Source organism: Alexandromys fortis, unplaced genomic scaffold (assembly GCF_014885135.2).
Source record: "Alexandromys fortis isolate MF-2015 unplaced genomic scaffold, M_Fortis_MF-2015_v1.1 scaffold_174, whole genome shotgun sequence".
NCBI lineage: Eukaryota > Metazoa > Chordata > Mammalia > Rodentia > Cricetidae > Alexandromys > Alexandromys fortis.
This window is the reverse complement of record NW_026068063.1, coordinates 325,915-346,643: the sequence shown is the minus strand read 5'-3', so window position 1 is coordinate 346,643 and position 20,729 is coordinate 325,915. Positions and strand designations below refer to the sequence as shown.

Below are 20,729 nucleotides of genomic sequence, written 5' to 3'. Positions count from 1 at the left end.
GGGGAAGAGACAGAAATCTTTAATAAATAAATAAATAAATTAAAAAAAAAAAAAGAGCATAAAGCCACCTATTGTATGTGCAGTATATGTGTTCATTAAAAACGATCCTGCTCAGTGAAAAAAAAAAAAAATACTTATGGGAACCATCTACGATCCTCTGCCCCACAATTTCCAGACTCATGGGGACAGCCACAGGAGGTATTGCCCAAGGCAGGGATGGTCTCCCATAGGAAATGTGTCAGTTCAGTGAAGATGTGTACTAAAATTCCTGTGAATATAAAGGGTCTCAGCAGAGCTGCCAGAGGTTAAGCCTGTTTGGGGTCAACCCATTACCTGGAGTGTGTCAAATGTTTTGGTTTGGTTTTGGTTTTGCTAAACAGCAAAACCCAAACTGGCTGGACTCAAACTCAAGATCTTTCTGCCTCAGCCCCGGAAGTACTGGGATTACAAGGATGAGCTGCCACAACCAGAGGACCTCCGTTCTTAATGTGGGCTCATTTTCAAGGAGAAGCTCTCTGCTGTCCACTGTAGTTTTCTTCAATGAAAATAAGATTCAACTAAATCCACAGCAAAACACTCCAGAGCCTGTCAATCATGGCTTTCCCCTTCCATCTGCCTAACTGCTGGAACATCTTCATGGCTGCAAATTGCTCAGCACATTCTTAGATTCTCAAGAAATGGCTTAAGACGTAGAAGGCAGGCTCCACCACCCCTACTTGCCTTGTTTTTTTCCTTTAAAGTCCTCAGGCAATTTTTCCTAACTACTTGTCCATCGTGTTGACTGTGCATCCCAACACTGGCTTTGTGTTGACTGTAGATACAGGGGGTGTCTCTCTCGTTTCCAATGGGAGACGCGAAATGCTTGTTTGCGTCTGTTGAGAAAGTATCTGATTCTTTGTAAGATAAGTAATGTAACATCTTTAAAAAATATTTATGTGTATGTTTGCCTGCATGTATGCACATGTACCTCATGTGTGCTTTGTGCCCATAGGCCAAAAGAAGATGCCAGATCCTTTAGAACTAGAGTTACAAAAAGTTGTGAGTTGCCATGTGGGTGCTGGAACCCAAACCCAGACCCTCCCCAAGAGCAGCTGTGAACTCCTGAGCCACTTCTCCACCAGCACCACCCCACCTCTCTTCGGAGGGACAGAACTAAACCAGCAGAGTCATCTCTCAGGATACATTTCTCCATGTATGTGGGAATGTCTTCAATTTGTGATAGATACTCAACCCACACCCCTCTAATAACAAAATCCCTAAATGCTCGAGTTCCTTATATAAATAGCACAAACTGTGTGTGTATGACCTCCACACAGCCTCTCATATACTTTAAACCCACCCAGTATAAGTTAAGCACTATGTAAATAGATGTTAAACCTTATTATTTAGAGAACACAGGAAAGAAAAGTCTATACTTGTTAAATTCAGAGGCAAGTTTGCCTTTCACATATTTTCAACCTGAACTTTGTAAAGTAAGTTAGTGAGTTACCGAGTCTTAACTAATTCATTGATTTCTGTTGCCTGATGCCCTCAACTTTCTACTACCTCAAATCAAAGAGGGCCAGTTTCATGCTGGCACTGTGCTGGGTGGCAAGGAAACAATGACGAATAGCACCAATCAAGGCCTCCGTCTCATGAAGCTCACCCATCGGGGAACCTCTGTTCCCACTGCCTAACCAAGAAACCTTAAAGATGTGATGGTCTATGTCTGACCTTACTGGGAACTGTGAAGAACCACATGCTTTCTCCTGCCATCTGTCCCTTGGCCCTAGATGTCTTTCTCATGCTAGATGGACGGGGACCTGAGAGAGGATAAGAGTCACTGTTCCCTCTGAGCAAGTATGTGCTCGGTGTTGTATGAATGTCCCTTCATTTAGTCACTATAAAAACCACAGTCAAAGTGAACTCAACAAACACTACTCCAGGACAGTCCAAGCACAAAATGTCTCACTCACTCACTGTGCTACAACCTGAAAATAAAAAAAAGAAAGAAACTTTTATGACCCATATTTTACAGAAGAAAGTGAAAATTGCCCATAGTCACAGCCAGTGTGTGGCAGAACTAAGTGATCCAAGCCAGACAGTCAGACTAGGGTGGGCCACAGGGCAGTCATGAAGAATCACTTCCACACTATACAGTATGATATTGCAGTCAGATAAAACCCAGATGGTCCCTATTGCTCCGACCTTTCTTGGGTTCACAAAGTCAGACCTACTATTATAATGACACCAATAAATCATCTGTCATTTTTACCCCAAGGTGTGGAGAGTGAAATTTTCTGTAGGCTGTGACTGTGATGAAATCATCATTCTAACAAATGTGGGAATGCTTAATCCCTCAAGCTTTTCTGATCTGTGACTAGACCCTGTATTCTAAAATTATACCAAACCAGTCAAAGTTTTGATATTCCACTAGAGTTGTCTGCATTTGTACTGTTGGCCTGTGCACTTTCCTCCCCTGCAGGACTTCCCCCGACTGACATTTAGCAAGTCCTTACTGGCTGGTGTATTAATCAAGAGCAGGTTCCTGGTGTCTGGCCCAGGAGAGGAAACACAAAGAAGTGAGGGCCATGAACAAATAAGCAAAGGTCTAGCTTCAACGCCTAAGAGATCTGTGATAGTCTGAATGCACTTGGCCCCCATAAACTCATAGGGAGTGGCACTATTGAGAAGCATGGCCTTGTTGAAGTAGGTGTGGCCTTGCTAAATGAAGTGTGTCACTGTGGGGGCAGGCAGGCTCTCAGGTCTCTTTTGTTTAAACTTCACTCAGTGTAGGTCTCTCAGTTACTTCTCCAGCCCCATGTCTGCTTGTACACTGCCATGTCCCACCATGATGATAATGGACTGAACCTCTAAACTGTAAGCTACCACTTCAATTAAATGCTTTCCTTTATAAGAGTTACCAAGGTCAAGGTGTTTCTTCACAGCAATAGAAACCCTGAGTAAGACAAGGTCTGAGACACCAAGGGATAGATGAAGAGTACATGGATCCCTGGGAGTGCAGAAGAGGCTTCATGGGAAGCAGAGAACTCGAGATGCCATTATCCCAGAGTGAAGCAGACGTAAGGGAGAAGTGGATGCTTGTGTCAGAAGTCACAGCAGAGGTAGAGGGATCCCCGAGCTTATGTAAGGAGTTCTAGTAAGGAATGTGGGCTACGAACTGGATGACTGTGACTCTGAAGTCCACGGTATCTGAGGCTCTTATCCATGACACAGCCTCTGCTGCCCTGAAGCCCGAAATGGTAAGGTCATCTCCACTTGGCCCACACATGCACAGCGAATGTTCAGTGGGTCAATGAAGTAGGGCAGGCCTGACCTGTTTGAAGCCCACAGGCTTACGTGAGACATCAATATTATCTCCATCAATATTAACAACAGCAAGAGTCATAAACCGAGTTGGGGATGTGGTTCACTGGTAAAGCTCATGTTTAGCATGGGTAGGGTCCTAGGTTTGATCACTAATTACGTGTCCACTCCCTCCCTATTATACACACACACACACACACACCTCATACAAATTCAAGGTCCTGCCTCCCTGGAGCCAAGGTTTAAATTGCCAGTTTTTAAACTATTTCCATCAAGGCTAGCAAACAGGCTACAGATGGACTGTCAGATGGGGTTTATCTGGTCTACTGAATGCTTTAAAGGCAAAAAAGAAACAAATAAACAAAAATCTCATAATTCTGGGGGGCAGGGGAGGTCCCATTTTGCCCTGGCCCCTGACAAACAGCAGGCATAGCCTCTGTGTTCTCCCCCCTGTGAATCAGGGGATCTGTCTTAAGGCAGGCCTTCATACTGCTACTCCTCCTAGGCCTCCATTCTTCCAACCAAGCAGAGTGCCCTGAAGCCCAGCTTATTCATGAAGAGAAACAGCCGGCTCTGAGCACTCCTTCTGAGCTCCTATCAGTTTATGTCGTGTACTCACAGGACACAAAGTCGTTGGAAAAGCTGTCAGAATTACAGCCCATGAGGTTGCTGTAATGGAACAAGCAAAGGTCTGAGCTCAAGTTGGCAATGAGAGGGATCAGAGGCATTAGAGGGCCAGCAAGACAACTCAGCAAGGAAAAGCAGTTGCCATGCAAGCATGATGAGCTGAGTTCAAATCCCAGAAACCACAGTGGAAAGAGAGAACAGACTCCCCAAAGTCCTCTGACGGACGGCCTGGAACATATGTGACCCCCAAGCACACATTACACACTCATACCAAGTAATGATAAGTGAAGATTTAAACTAACAATAACAGAGGCACTAGAAGGCAGAAGCAGTGTAGCTGCTGGCTGAAGTAGCAGTAATCATTTACCCAGTATTCCCACTTCCCAGGCAGCAGCCTTACACTAATCTGCTTACCACTGACTGTAACCACAGGTCCATCCTTACCCATCAGGTAGCAAGCTAAAGCCAAGAAAGAAGTCAGGCAGGTCACAGAGGGGTGGCGTTCAGAGCTGAGCATGGGTAATGACTAAAGACCACAACGATGAAGTACAGTGAAACTGTGCTACCCCTGTCTACCACATCACCCACGTCCAAATAACACAAAAAAGCAAAATTTTCCAATTACCTAAAGAAACACAATCCAAATTGTTGGGTTCCCCCCACCCCAGTTTTCAGATAATCTAATAGTTTCATTCAAAAACCACACCCATGTTTTATAAAAACTGCTATCTAGCAGAACACAGAATTTAAAATAAGATTTAAATGCCATCATTAGAATATAAATTTCTGAAACTATACATTTATTTAAGTCTTCCTTATGGACGTCTTTTTAAGGCTGAAGATTAAATTTGTATTTATAATTATTAACATTTCTCTCATATGCTAAGAGACTAATTTTAGTGTTAGAACAAAGAGGGAAGAAGATAATGAAAACGAAAGCAAGAAGCCACCACAGAGCTAACCACCTGGTAGACTCAGACCTATGCGCAGACTTGGCTAAATACTAAGATGGTCTCAAAAAACTGCAAAGGAAATGAAGCCGCAATGCAGGCAACCACCTGGACACATTGCAAAAGCATCAGAACATAAACACAGAACACGTTCTGTTTGACCACATGTCTGTGACACTCGAGAACAGGACTAACCACTCCATGGAGACACAGAGCTGATCAGGAGCTGCTAGGGTAAAGGACTAATCGGCAAGAGAAGCCTGGAGAAGCAGAATGTCCTGGGGCCAGAAAATGGCCATAACTCCATGAGTGCAGATGCGTGTCAAATGGATATACTATGCTAAACACAAGTCACACCTGGGGAGAAAATTTAATATCAAACAATTTAAAATTTAAGCTCAGAGATAAATACTTGAGGTAAAACGTTAATGAGATACTGGGAAAACAGGAGAGCAGTAACAGCACACAGCTGCAAGGGAAACCTACGGCAAACATCAAAGGGCTCAACCAACACTGCACAAAACAGTAATACAGAGGACAAACTTCAGCAGCCCTAAATTTTAAAAAGGATGAAGATGATAGGAAAATATTTTAAAGCACAAAATAGTATCAGACTTTAAAAACTGAACAAATGGAATAAACACCATGTGTATAATAAAGAAAACCTGAAAGAGGAAATCAAAGTATGCTTATTAACACCTCCATGCAAGAACACAGTGACCAGGGCTTGGGAGAGCTGGCCCAGTCAGCAGTCAAGAACAGCCTTCTTTGTAACCCAGAGAGCTTCCTCTAACTCTGCCTGCCATGCTTCCTCCCCGGCACTTGCTGCTGCGATTGTCACACTTCTTTCCCTATCCGTTGGAAACTGCCTTGCCTGTCTTTCCGCATATAAACTGCAGAAGCTCATCTACTTGGTTCACTGTGGTACCCACAGCATGCTGGGAAGTATTCTGTGCATGGGAACAAGCAAACACCCAGGACAGCCAAGAAGAAAAGGGAACTGCAGATGGCTTAGAACAGTGCCCAGAGCTGAATGTGTGATGCCGAGTGGGCACAGCTTCTTTCTTGTTTTACTGGTTTTTAAAACTAGCGCAGAGAGCTAAATTGTCCTGGTTAACAGCAGTAGCATACGTAGGTCACTGCTTAGAACAGGGAGACGCTGTGACTATAATAATTATATTGCCAATAGAGTCACTATATTGCAAATATTAATAATAATTTGAGCTATGCAAAAACTCCGGGGGGGGGCTTATAACTCAGTAAATTAGTAAGCCTCCACTGTCCCTTGTTCTTGTGTAACTATAGCAGCACAGCACCACACTAACCCACAGGGTTTTTAGAAAAGACAAGGAAGGGCCGGGCGATGGTGGCACACGCCTTTAATCCCAGCACTCGGGAGGCAGAGGCAGGCGGATCTCTGTGAGTTGAGACCAGCCTGGTCTACAGAGCTAGTTCCAGGACAGGCTCCAAAGCCACAGAGAAACCCTGTCTCGGAAAACCAAAAAAAAAAAAAAAAAAAAAAAAAGACAAGGAAGTAAGTAGGTGCTGTGCTAAGCCACTGAGCTGGGGAGCTGTTTGCTACCTCTGCACAGCCAAGAGTATTCTGGCTGCTATAGTAGCAGGCTTTACATCTGAAGGGATGCTGACTGGAAGCTCCTTTTCTCCCTGGAATGGCCATCTCTCTGACCATCAATGTCTTTAGAAATAAAATGGGAATTCTAATGCCTGCATGGGGTGTTTTACAAATACTGTATTAACAGGAGAATCTGTGTGCATTTTCTGTTTGCTTTTGTTTTGGGGTTTTGCTTATCTGTTTATTTTGTTTTGTTTTTGAGACAGGGTTTCTCTTTGTATCAGCCCTTGCTGTCCTGGAACTAACTCTCTTTGTGACCAGGCTGGCCACAAACTCACAAAGATTCACCTACCTGCCTCTGCCTCTCGAGAGCTGGGATTAAAGGCATGTGCCACCATGCCCGGCATAAACATTCTTAACAGAGTACTTGGAAAGTGTGCTAAGAAAGAGTGCTTGGAAAGGCACAAAGTGGAATTAAACTCTACAGCATATCTAACTTAGGCTCCGTTGAGCCTATTTACATTGTGTCAGTAAACAACCTAGGAACCAGGAGAACATCACAGAGATGACCTCCAGTTTTACAACGGTTTGAAATACAAAAGACAAAGTTGTAATTTCTTAGGCTTTACAGTGAGTTTAGCAGGATGTTACCATACTGAAAGCCCAGGAGCAACTGTGGAGGGTTTGTGTAGAATGTCAGTGGGTATCCAAAAAACGGAGAAAATAAAAAATGAGGGCAAACGTGACCCTGACTGCCAGCCAGGCACAACTGTGAGGAGGAACAAGGACTCACCTGCAAGCTGTGCTCCCTCTCAAGATGAAAGAGATGGCAAGAGAGTAAATACTAAACGAGAAACAGAGACAAGGAAGAAACATAAAGAACTCATGTTCTGGGGCATGTGGAGCTCCATAAATGGCTTTAGAGGGAGAGCCTAGCAAACTACCTCTCGAGGAGGGACTTGGGACACACCAACACAGCAGTGTGACGGGGATGTGTACAATATGGGCAGGCTTTGGACTCTGTTGCTCCTCCTAAAGGATTCTCATAAACAACGTGGCCCTAGTCAGATCATCCCTGTGTCTCAAATAGCTCGTTCATGGGAAAAAAATGAGTCTGTGCTAATGTCTCCGGGATCACAGCCATTATGAGAAGCTTTGACTGCTGAAACACAACAGAGAGGCGCCAGTCATTTCCTAGAGGAAAAATTCCAACCAATCATAAAATAACTTTAGATTTTAGTTATAAATCAGTCTTGTTCGAGTTCACACTTTTCTCTTCCTGAATGTTATTGTACAGTTATTTGGAAAAATTTAGTACAATCTGTTTGACAATGATAGTGATAAATGCAAAAACAAAAGCCATAAACTATCTGAATAACTGTAATCTTTATTATACTAACAATAGTGGAAAATACTAATGAACATAATATTTTAGCATAATAAAGAAAATTAATTTCTTTAGAATGCTAAAAGTTTTAGCCAGGAAAAGTAGAAAGGTTTTATAATCCAAATAAAACCTTCCTCACTGCCAGCCCATTTAAATTACACACAAATCTGAAATCTGCTGGCCATTAGAACACACATGAATCCTTTCTTCCTGATACCTGGCACTTGGCATCAAAGGAAGCCCTGTATAGATCTATTATTAAAACTTGCCAAATATAAAATGAGATTGTTAAAGAGCCAAAAACCAAAATGATTATTGTTACAACTCTTCTGGAATAGTTATGCACACTCTTTGTTTGACACAATTGGGACATTAAAACAAAATGCAAAGTACCAGAAAAGAATAATAATAAGGCCCAAGCACACTTGATACCTTACTAACTCAGTAGGGAATGAAAATCAATGCACGATTCAACCTAAGCGTAACCGTCAGCTCTCAGATAAATGAACACAGAACAAAGTCCACCTTGGAAAGTCACCAGCACTCTAGCCCAGGACTGACTCCTTTAACAAGCCCCAGACCGCAGAAAAGCCACTGCCTTTGAGTGACCAGGTTTACATTAAGAATCAATCTTAAAATAAGAAAATAAATGAAATGCATACATAAATGTACCTCTGATGCATGAGGTATATATTCCCTACCCCCCTCACCATTTCAAATATAATCTGCCTTCAAAAGCATGTCAGTAAATCTTCAACTATTACTGTAATAGAGACCATGTGCCCATGTGCTCACCAGACTCGTGTTTATGAGGTATAGTATAGCCCTCTGTATTCAAATAAACTTATTTCTGATAATGAAAGCAATGAAAAGAAATCAAAATGGTCCACTCCAACAATTTCACCTCTCTCAATGCAACACAGGACAGAATGTATTAAACCTCATCACCTCACAAAATGATACTTGTGATTTCTAATTAGAAGCACCTGGAAATGGCAAACAGGTGTCTAAAGCTTCAATTGATAAGACACAAACTGGTTTCAAGTCTTGAGTTTTAAGCTGTGAAGTAAAAAATATTTACACACTTTACATCTTTGCTTTTCATCTCTTTAAAAGTTGCTTATGAAAAATGTTAAGAGAATGTTTTTGACAACCATAAATTATTTATTTATTTATTTTTGAGATGGGGGTCTCTCTATTTTATAATTCTTGCTGTCCTAAACTTGCTCTGCAGCCCAGCCTAGCTTCTAACTCATACAGATCCACCTGCCTCTATCTCTCAAGTGCTGGGATTAAAGAAATGCTTACAAAAAAATTTGGGAGAATATTTCTGGCATCCATAAATGTCTGCAACTGTGAGAATGAGACAAAAAAAATAAGACTATTGCTCTAGAATGCTTTAAAATCACAAAGCTAGCACTACCTATCAGAACACCCTTTAGATTACAGAAATATCCAGAGCAGAATAGTTTAATCTTCCAGCAATCACACACCCTCCTGCAAGAGAAAAGCATCTTATATTTCAGTATCTGTCTTCTGTATTATATACAAAGGACTTTCGAGGACAAATACTTGAAAGTTTCTGTTTGATCAGTTGTAATCTCTGAAAATGATTTTTAATCTTGGAAAACTACAAAATAAAAAGTTCAGAAAATAAAAAGACACACTGAACCTTCACACTGAATGTGGCAGAAGAGAGGTTAAAAAAGAAAGTCTGAACTAAAGTTCCTAAGAGTTAGTCTCCCTCAGGAACCAAAGAAACACGAACCCACACCAAGCAATGCACAACACATGCCATGCCACACACAAACTCACAAGCAGTGGACGAATAATGGTGTTAGAAACAAACACAAACATCCAAGGGGAAGGAATGAGGGTGTGTGTGTGTTTCTATGTTTTAAAATCAATAGCTGGACTAACATCTAGATCATGAATTTGTATAAATTTTTATTGTTAAACTCACCTGATACATTTTCAGTTCCTGTTGTGTTCTGTAAAGACACACACAACAAAGAAACTTCTTTGATTACATGAGCCCTAAAAAGAAAAACAGACAATTGTAATATGCACCTGCCTACAAGTTTACAGTGATTTAAAACCACATATGAATTATAGTGTGCTCCAAGAGCTAGTCATAAAGCAACCCCTGCCAGTCAATCTCAGTCCACACTGACAACTAACTTCTCGAATTCATTATCATAATAAATACATTTCTGGCACTGATGAAATGGCTCAGAGGTTAAGAGCACTGGCTGTTCTTCCAGAGGTCTGAGTTCAATTCCCAGCGACCACATGGTGGCTCATAACCATCTGTAATGAGATCTGGTGCCCTCTTCTGTCCCATAGGGATACATGCAAGCAGACTATTGTATATATAATAAATAAATAAATAAATAAATAAATAAATAAATAAATAAATAAAATAAGTACATTTCTCACTAAACCTTACTAGGGCTTCACTATACTCTAGAAACAAAGCAGAACCATCAAAATGACATCATATTTTTGGTTAAGAATTGCATCATTCCCAAGGAGAAATAAATTGGCTTTGTTAATAGTCAGAAGCACAAAGCCTAGAGGAGTAAGTGGCGTGCAACTCAGGCGTCCTTCTTTTGCTTCAGTATTTGCTGCATGCAAACACAATTAGACTCCATTACTCTGTTTTTCAAGCTCCTGAAGCAGAAAGGTGGACTGACTAAAAAGGGCCACATGAAATTCTCTTCAAAGGAAGAAAAAAAAGCAGGCAGTATCATGCAAAGCTTTTAAAAGAGGTCTGGAAAGAACTACAATTATGCCTCGCTACAGTGTTGTGTTTGACACAGTCACGGCATAGAGAGACATGACAACACAAGCTCTTCTGTAAATACAGATGGCACCAGTCACACACCTCTTACACTAGTGCAGTCAACAACTGCGGCCTCGTGGTGAGCACTGGTCTCAGCAATGCCATACCAGTACATTTATGACATTCAAAAATACAACTGCCCTATAATGCGATGTCAGATCATACACTTAAGTGGTGTGTGACTGCATTCACTTCTAAATAATAATCTACTAGCCAAGTGTGGTGTCACCCTGCAATTCCAGCACTTGAAAAAAGTGGAGACAGGAGGACTTGGGAGTTCAAGGTCAGCCTGAGCTACATTAACACTACTTTAAAACTATATTACACTATCTTTTTAAAAGTCTATGCGGATGGTTCTTTCTATATAATGTATGCTCATGTAGGCCTGGTGGCTCATGACTGTAATCCCAGAACTTGAAAACTAGAGGCAGGAAAATCAGGAGTTCAAGGCTACCCTGAGCTACATTACATTAGATAGTATCCCCCCCCCCAAAAAATTAATTTGTTAGAGATTTTAAAATAAATTAAAAGTATATAGATATAGATACAATGTATGTTCCAAGTCAGTTAGTGCCATTCACGTGCACAAATCCTGGCACTTTCAGCAGCCCTTCCACTGCAGCATTGTTGATGTCCCCAGTAAAGCACATACATACACACGCACCATGGCGTGTAGTTCTCTTATTTTCTCATGCACTTCCTTGATCCACAGTATATACATGGTAATTGTCTGATCTGACTGGCAATAATACAAGGGTATGTGCCGTAAAGCACACAACAGACTGGACAGATAAATGCCTGCCCCGTCAGAAGCAATGGTGTTTTAATGGGCTCCATTCTTGGCAGGTTCTCTAGGATGAGCTGACTTTCTGTCCTTTCCTTGAGCTGCTGGACCATACTCACCTGATGACATTTAACAACGAGGTATTATATTTAAATCTGGCCCTGCTCATCAATTAATTTTATGTGTACTGTACCCCAGGAATGCATTCCGTCTTGTTACACAGGTCAGTGGCCAAGCCAATATAAACTCAGTATATTTGATAGAGAAAATGTCAAGGTAAATGAAGGGCAGCCCATGCTGTCAGTTCCTTCAAAGAAGTGGTTCTCAACCTTCTAATGTTGTGACCCTTTAATATAGTTCCTCGCCTTGTGGTAACCCCAACCATAAAGTCATTTTGTTGTGACTTCATAATGCTAATTTTGCTAGTATTATGAATCACAATGTGTGTTCTAAGGTCTTAGGCGACCCACATGAAAGGGTGGGTCAACTCCCAAAGGGGTCTTGACCCACAGGTTGAGAATCACTGCGTTCAAGTTTAACACTTAGCATGTTTCTCACAGATATTCAATATGACCTCTCCCAGGATACATACAATACAGTAAACAGAACTAACCCTATTGCCTGAGACTTAATCTGCTATTCTGAATAGTGGCTCTGGGGTATGAAGAGTTACTAATTGTCTCTTAGACATGCATACCTGGCCCCCATAGAAGGTTTACTGGCAACTATCAGCTCCTCTAGGCCTGTGTGCCATCTTATGCTCCGGTTTCTCTTATCTTCTTCAAGCTTTTATATGTGAGTTTATGAATATGGCCATGGGAAATGTGTGGAAGGACTAGACTTCCATGCCACTTCCCTCAGTTTGGTTTTTCCTTCTCTGAAGACTCAACAGCATCACTGTAACAATTACATATGGAGCTTCTTCCAGGGACAGCGGCCCCTGCTGCCTTCACATACTTTACTCTGGTGATCTGTTTGCAGGGAAGCACTGGCATCTTCAGCTAACAAGACCTAGCTTTGGGCTGACTGAGAAAACTCGGTCATGCTATGCAAACCTGGTTTCTCCTACTACTTAATGGTATGGTGCTTGCTACTATTCGATTTTGTTTGGGTTTGTGTTGCAATTTAACAGTTTACTGGGCTATTCATGTATCATGTAACTAACTCTATTACATCGCACAGATTAAGAGTATTTCCAGACTGAAGAGACGATGCCTCAGTAGTTAAAAGTACTTGTTGCTTTTGCAAAGGATCCAATTTCCACTCCAAATACCTAATAGCGGCTCACAACCTTCTGTAACTCAAGAAATCCAATACCCCCTTCTGACCTCTGCAGGCATCAGGCATGCACATACATGAATGTATGTACACAAATATACATGCAGACAAAACATTCAACCACATAAAAAGAAATAAATCTTCAAAGAGAGAGAAGGGGGAGGGAAGTGTGTGTGTGTGTGTGTGTGTGTGTGTTTGCCATGCTGGCAGAGTTGTGCAACCATCACCACAATCACTCATGGGACATTTTTGTCAGCACAAAAGGAAACATTAGCAATGACAACATCCACCCCTAACTCTTTCTCCTCAGCATGCAGCACTCAGCAACATCTAAACCACTTCTTGTCATAAAGATTTGCCAATTCTGAACACTGTACTTTGTAAAGAAAAAAAATGATAATGAAAGACCTTGGTGGGATTTATTTCACGTTCCAGAAATTAGGCAGCACTTCATTTCATACAAGAGAGTAAGTATGTCATCACTAGCCTGTCACTCCTCCCACCTTGAGCACCGACAATGTGTCAGGCACTGCTCACGGGCCATAAACAGGGAACGTCCCTAACCTCTAAGGGAGAGGCCCACAATGAGCAAACACAGAAAATACCTGCAATATGAAGAAAGTGCTATACAAAAAAGCAAGGAGATATTTGTCAAGAAGATGGATTGCAGTCTCCTGTCTCTACACCTGCCAACCCAACAAGCTGGTCTAGGGAGAAGAAAAAGAGCTGTGACCGAGAAGGTAAAAAAAGGAAGAGAATGGGCACCAAGGAAGCTAGAGTGAGCTGAAAGTCTTCAGTTGGCAGATCTGGGTGCTTGGGCACCAAGGTGAACAGCCTACAGCAGCAATGTCAGGCAAAGGGCAATGCTGGTTTAGCGTGGTGGATAAGGAAAAAGAGGCTGGATCCTGGGTACAATTGTAAACTAGAGCCTCTAACTTCAGCTGCCAGAGTAGCAAGAGATGAACTATGAAAGAAAGAGTAAGTTGGGATGAAAATTAGGTCCTTATCCTCCCAAAACTGGGGGTGGGAGGGTACTGCTTCCTAGGGTCCCCTTCCCATCTGTTTTGCAGCTGGTTTTCCCTGTTTCACTTTTTTCTTCTTTCCTTTTCCCCAGTCTTTGTGGCTAGCTCACAGGCACAATCCAAACAGAAGTTATCTGCTATCTGACAGATAAGATGGTGCAGCACTCAAAACATTTCATTCTTTGATGCATTAGCTCAATAAGAGGCAACGTTTTCTAATGGGAAAAAAACCTACTATGTAACTCGAATTGTTACATGATGAAGCATATTCTAAGACTTCCCACACTACCTGCTTCCTCCTTGTCCAAACAAAAGCCCACTTGATGTGGGATTCCCCTCTGTATGCTGTGGATATGTCTTATTATCATTGGTTAATGAATAAAACTGTTTCAGACAATGGCTTAGCAGAGCAAAGCCAGGCAAGAAATCTGAACAGAGATATAGAGAGAAAGCAGGTAGAGACAAGGAGATGCCATGTAGCTTCCGAAGGAGAAAGACCCAGAACCTTTCTGGTAAGTCACAGCCTCGTAGCAATCCACAGATTAACAGAAATGGGTTAATTCAAGGCTTGAGTCATTGGCTGAACAGTGTTGTAATTAATATAGCTTCAGTGTGTTTATTTGGGTCCAGGAGGCCAAGAAAAAAAGAGCAGCCTCCATCTACAAATGGAGTCCATACATTTGGGGCTAATATGCATGGCCAGCAACACACTTCGGGTTCCGGTGCTTGTGTGCCCACTCAGGGTTAGGAGGGAAGTAGCTGAGAGCATGCCTGCCGCTAAGCACCCCTGCCTGGGCAAGCAGCTAAATTGGGTCTGCTAGGTGTACACAGGCATAAATGCATGGTGGATTCCCTCTACCATACACGAAGACACATCCAGGCCATGCAGCACAATGCATGATAGATTTAACTTTTACTCAGACAAAAGGGGTTTATGTGCTGTATGTTCCTTTCCAGAGTTGAGGTGATAAGCGTGGCTCCTACCCAGTGGTCCCAGAGCTGATGTATGGTACCTCTATTGAAAGGCTGAGGGAGGCAGAGTCAGCATCCAGGACCACTACGACCACACTTCTTACCATTTTAAAATGTTCCTTGTCAGAAAAGATGTGCAACAAAGGCAGATTCAGACAAAAATAAACCTCTGAATGGGTCATAGTATGTTTTTTAAAAAGTACATAGACTTGGGAGAGAGAAGAAAAAGAGTATAGAAAGGAGTAAAGAAAAATAAGCCATGTAAAGATGGAAAATATACAAAGTCTGGAACATGTATATTATTGTGTTTTCTTTGAATTTTTTGACTACAGAGACACATTTGATTCTGGGGGTTGCTAAGTTAAACCAACATAAAGGTATCTTGACTGCAAAATTTAAGTCTAAGGGTATGTTGCTTTGGAAAAGAGGTTCTGCTTTTGTTTCCACAAAAGATGAGAACCTGAAGATTCCTTCCAGGCTAATGTAGTTTGATGGAACAAGACCCCCTGAAAGTTCTCTGTAAATCCTAAAAATACTTTGCTCAACAAAAGGCAGGAAGCAGTTTAGAGAAAATTACACCCAAATTTCCAAAATGATTGTTTATAAATGTTTTATTTGTTTTCTTTTAAAGGGGAATATTATATAGAGATAAGTACTTTACATTGGTATGGACTTTGGTGTATTGATACAAATTTAAGGTCAATTTAGTTATATGCATATTTCTACTCTTCTTTAAGGCATTGTATTTGTACAGCTCATTTAAAAAATGCAATATAGGGCTGGAGAGATGGCTCAGTGGTTAAGAGCATTGCCTGCTCTTCCAAAGGTCCTGAGTTCAGTTCCCAGCAACCACATGGTGGCTCACAACCATCTGTAATGAGGTCTGGTGCCCTCTTCTGGCCTGCAGACATACACACAGACAGAATATTGTATCCATAATAAATAAATAAATATTTAAAAAAATAAAAAATAAAAAATGCAATATATAATTTAAAAATACAGCTTAGCAAATAGTAATTTATAATAAACTCTTAGTCATGTTAGGTTTTCCAGATATGCAGAGCTATATTTCAGTTAGATAAATAATCTTCAATACTTCAAAGACCTACAGAATTGGCATTTAAAATGTTTTAATAACTTAGACTTTTCTGGACAGTGAGACATGTCTGCTTTTGGCAGCACCAATTACTTCAAGAGGAAGATGGGCATCGAAAAGGGTCCTTATGGAGTTTGTTGGCCATTTGGGCAAGAAACTGCTCTTGCCTGGACTGTTTAATGGTATACTGTATAAACTGGACATGCAGGACCCACAAAAAAATGACTGCTGAACTTTCCAAAAGATGGGATAGTCCTTCAGTGTTCCCACTTCACAGAAAAAATTGCCAGACATTCTGCAGAATACAGAAGAAAGTGACTAACTAACAAGATAAACCAAATTTTCTGCTTCATGGAAAAGTCTGCCAGATACTATGGACCAATAGGCTAAAGATGGATGCCCCAATGTGACAGAAGAACTTTGGGTGACTGTCCAGTCAGCAAGATGTCTCTTGTCAATTCTAGAGTTTTGAAAGTGTTTGAAAAGTAAACACTTCCTGTTTACTTAGGTAATATTAAATCCTTCTGGGATCATTGAAGAGTTGAAGACATATAGTTTTCTTTGTTATGACAAAAGATAAATTAGACATAAAACTTTTGACTCACAAAGATAGGATAAAGTATTTTCCTTAAGTTGCCAAATGTAACTGACTAAATATTGTAGCTATAATTCTTGCTTGATAACTGTTTTGTATATGTAATTTTACAATGTTAAAGTTAAAACCTTTTTAATTAGACAGGAAAGGGGAGATGATGTGGGATGTCCTTCTGTATATGTGGTTGTTTTATTGGTTGATGAATAAAGCTAGTTTTGGTCAATGGCTTAGCAGAGTAAAGCCGGGCAGGAAATCTGACAGAGGGAGAGTACATGGAGTCAAGGAGATGTCATGTAGCCACCGAAGAAACAAGAAGTAACAAACCACAAGCCTCGTAGTAAAACATAAAATAATAGAAATGGGTTAATTGAAGACGTAAGAGTTAGTTAATAAGAAGCCTAAGCTAATAGGCCAAACAGTGTTATAATTAACAGAGTTTCTGTGAGATTATTCAGGTCTGAGTGGCCATGAAACAAAAGAGCAGTATCCACCTACACCCACTGATCATTTCTTATTGGAAAATATAAGGATCTTAACACCTTTTATTAAAAGTTCACTACATACTTATGTTCAAGGGACTCCCTTCTCTGTCACTTCTAATCCTAACCGCTAAAAAACACATCCTTTTTTTTTTCTTTTTCCCTCCTGATTCCCAACATGATAAATAACACACCTAAAACTTCAAAACCCAGGGAGATGGATCTGTAGGTAAAGGCACTTACTGCCAAGCCTGACCTGATATCCTCAGTTCAATTCCTAGAACACATGTGAACAGAAAGACCCAATCCCTCCCGTTGTCTTGACCTACACACACACACACACACACACACACACACAGGCATGCATGCCCCCACACATAAATATACACAAATAACATAAATAAGCGTACCTTTTTAAAACAACATTGCGCAGTATCAAGGCTATTACAAGCCCAACAGACTACCCAGCTGATTTTTTAGTACATGTATGTATGTAGTGTGTGTGTCAGGGGTGTACACACATGTTCGCATGTGAGGGGCACAGCTGTGTGCAAGTGTCTGTAAACTTGTGTGCACGTTTATGCGGAGGCCAATGGGTTGACATCAGGTATCTCCTCAATGGCTCTCCACTTTATTTACTTAGTCAGGATCTCTCACTGGGCCCAGAACTTGCTGACTCAGCTAGTCTACAAAGCTGGTTGCCCCAGTATCTCACTCGACCTCCTGAATGCTGAGATTATAGACAGGGAAGCCACTATTTGTATATGGGTGCTGGGAATCCAAACTCCAGTCCTTACATGTTTGCAGAGAGTGTTTTATCCACTGATGCCATCTCCCCAGCCTTCCTGTTTTTCTAGGTTAAAGTCTCTCTAAAATATGCTAAAGTAAAGGCATGTACAGTAGTGTGTGCCTGTCACCCTAGCTACACAGGAAACCAGGTAGGAGGATCACTCTTGAGTCTAGAAGGTAAAGACAATCTTGAACAACCTAGCAAGACCCTATCTCTAACAACACCAAAAGGGAGACTTGGGCAGTCTCTCTACAAGTATCACTGTGTACTGAACTGAACAGCCCTGGCCTGAGCCTGTCTTTCATTATAGGCATTTAGCACTACCCTGGCCCATCAATGCCAGGGGTGCCACAATTATTTTCACAACTTGAAACCTGCATACCTTCCCAAACACAAACTAAGGAGCTGAGAACAAGGGTCTGTAGGAATCACGTGACTAGTGGAATAGAAGCACATGTGCTATCTGTAGCAATGACAAAGTCCAAACACTACTCTGAAGTAACTTTCTTAAGGATCCACCAGCCCTGCTCAAAAACCCCAAAGCCCCGGCAGTACTTTGACCTTAACACTGTCTGGGAAAGCACCACTTCCACATTCCTGCTTAGGAATGTACGGCATCTCAAAGGCAAAGTTTATCCACAAGAGATCCACAATGGATCCTGTCAGTGCAGAGGCAGGGAAGAATCTTCTCACACATATCTTCAAAACCATTCCAGCACAGGGTGGTGGTGACACACACTTTAAATCCCAGCACTTGGGAGGTAGAGGCAGGTGGATCTCTGTGAGTTCAAGGCCAGCATGTTCTACAGAGCAAGTTTCAGAAAAGTCAGAGTGTGTTACACAGAGAAACCATGTCTCAAAAAAAAAAAAAAAAATCCAGCAAATGCTTTTTTGTAACTTTTTTAAGATTTAGTTTGTATGTATGTACACTACACGAACGCCTGGTGCCCACAGAGGTTAGAAGCAGGCACTGGATATTTCCTGCAAGTGGAGTTAGAGCAGGTTGTGAGCTACCACGTAGGTGCTGAGAACCAACTCCTATCCTTCATAAGAACAAGTGCGCTGAACTACTGAGCCAGCTCTCCAGGCCCGCAAATTCTTTTTTAATACTAAAAGCTTCGGTGTTTCTGACTTTCTACATACTACTACATACTGAAAAGAGGTAGAAAAAGTACAGTAGACAGATGCCTTAGTCTGAGCCTGTGAATCAGTCAGTCACAAATAGCAGGGACCACTGAAAAGGCACACACTTCAGCTCCACCTTGTGTCTCTAAAGTTCTAATCACATGCATGCACTTATTTCCTTCTTAGATTTACTTATTTTGCTTTAGGAATATGGGGTGTTCTGTCTGAATAAATAAATGTGTGTACATATATATATTTTATACATCATGTAGGTGCCTGGTATCCACAGAGATCAGAAAAAAATGTCCAATCCTTTAAAGCTGGAGTTACGGATGGTTGTGAGCCACCACCATATGGGTGTTGGGAGCTAAATCTGGGTCCTCTGAAAAAGCAACAAGTGATCTTGATCACCAAACCATCTCTCCAGCAACTTTTTTTTAAAAACAGTATCTGGTCTGGGCTACAAGAGACAAGATACATATTAAAAAAACAAACAAACAAACAAACAAACAAACAAACAAACCTATCCTCCTACCTCTGCCATTGGAGAATTGGGATTATAGCGTATGCTGCCCTGCCTAGCTTATAAAGTGCTAGGGATAAAACCCAGGACTTCCGGCATGCTAGGCAAAGAACTTGAACACATCCAACTATACTTTTCAAAGTACTACTTTCAAATTCCAGAGCAAATCATCCTTACCAATATTAACTTGTTAATATATAAAGGTGACTTGAGTATTAAGGTTCAGTAGCAAAAAAACTAAACTAAAAATTACTGGTCTCTCACAGTAACAAAACAATCTGAACAACTGGCAACACGTTCCAGAGACCTGAAAATGGAGTGATAAGTGACATTCCAGCCCCTGGGTGTGCACAGACCCGTAGGCACTCAGCGTCTTCTGCAACAGAGCAGAGTCTACCTAAGGACAGACACCACCAGCACAAACCAAACATGTGACACTGCTTATGTTAACTTTGTGCACATCTGCAAACTTAGGAGTTTTACAAAGCTAGAGGAAAAGCAATCATTTTTAAAAACTCAAAGTCTAGAAGAAAGGAAAAATGATGAAAGTGTGTTCACCCACAAATCCCTCATTGTAGTTATTTCTGGGTCGCTTTAGCTCTTTGGTTCTTATTTGAAAACTACTGTAACTTCAAGGCTGTCACTTTTAAATTGCATTCATTTACTGCATGTGTGTGCTTGCCACTGTGTGCAGGTAGGGGTCAGAGGACAACCTGCGGGAGTCAGTAGATTCTTTCCTTCCAGAAACTTCCAGGGACCAAAGTTCAGTCATCTGGCTTGCTGGCAAATGCCCTTACTTGCTAGGCCATCTCACTGGCCTAATTTTTCCCACATTGTAACATCAAGAATCAGTAGCGATTACTGAGTTGTAAGACTCCGGAAGCTCGTAGACAAAGAATCAAACAGACATCAGCACAGGAGCCAGCATGCTGTGCCAGAGTTAGACCAAAACGCAATGAAGACAGATGAGGGGCAAGGAACTAAAACACTGTTAGAGCTAGGCTAGAACTGCAATAAACACTGACAAGGTAGGACAAGGGAAAGGTCTAGAAACAGCATTTTGTGAAAGGAGTCTCACAAGTCTAATAATAACAAATTATTATAAAAATAGTCTAATCACTACAAAGTAAGCATCATGGCAGCAAACAATATGGAGACGGAGCTTTTAGCTTAGCAGATTTCCTATTTGGTTTACTCTGACCAAAACACTCTCACAACCCAGAAACTTAAAAATGAAAAATTAAAATCATGCTGACTTCTCAAAACCAGATTTTATCAATTTACAAACACCACCAGAATCATCAGGATCCCTACCAGGAGGGTGGCACCAGCAGGCACTGCTCACACTACACCTGCTCAGAAAAATACACGTCCATC

The 20,729-nt window shown here is 41.3% G+C and overlaps 1 protein-coding gene across 5 annotated transcripts in view; it reads right to left on the bottom strand.

Annotated features, from left to right (window-relative positions):
* Positions 1-20,729, bottom strand: part of Prdm2 (PR/SET domain 2) — a 102,463-nt gene that overhangs the window by 71,363 nt on the left and 10,371 nt on the right. For 3 of the 5 annotated variants that reach the window (XM_050120317.1, XM_050120315.1, XM_050120318.1), the window contains one exon: positions 9,807-9,880. The exons of the other annotated variants lie outside the window; for them this stretch is intronic. In XM_050120317.1, the coding sequence (XP_049976274.1) occupies positions 9,807-9,815 (9 nt within the window). In that variant the 5' untranslated portion in view covers positions 9,816-9,880. The remainder of the gene's footprint in view (positions 1-9,806; positions 9,881-20,729) is intronic. 5 annotated transcript variants of the gene reach the window in all.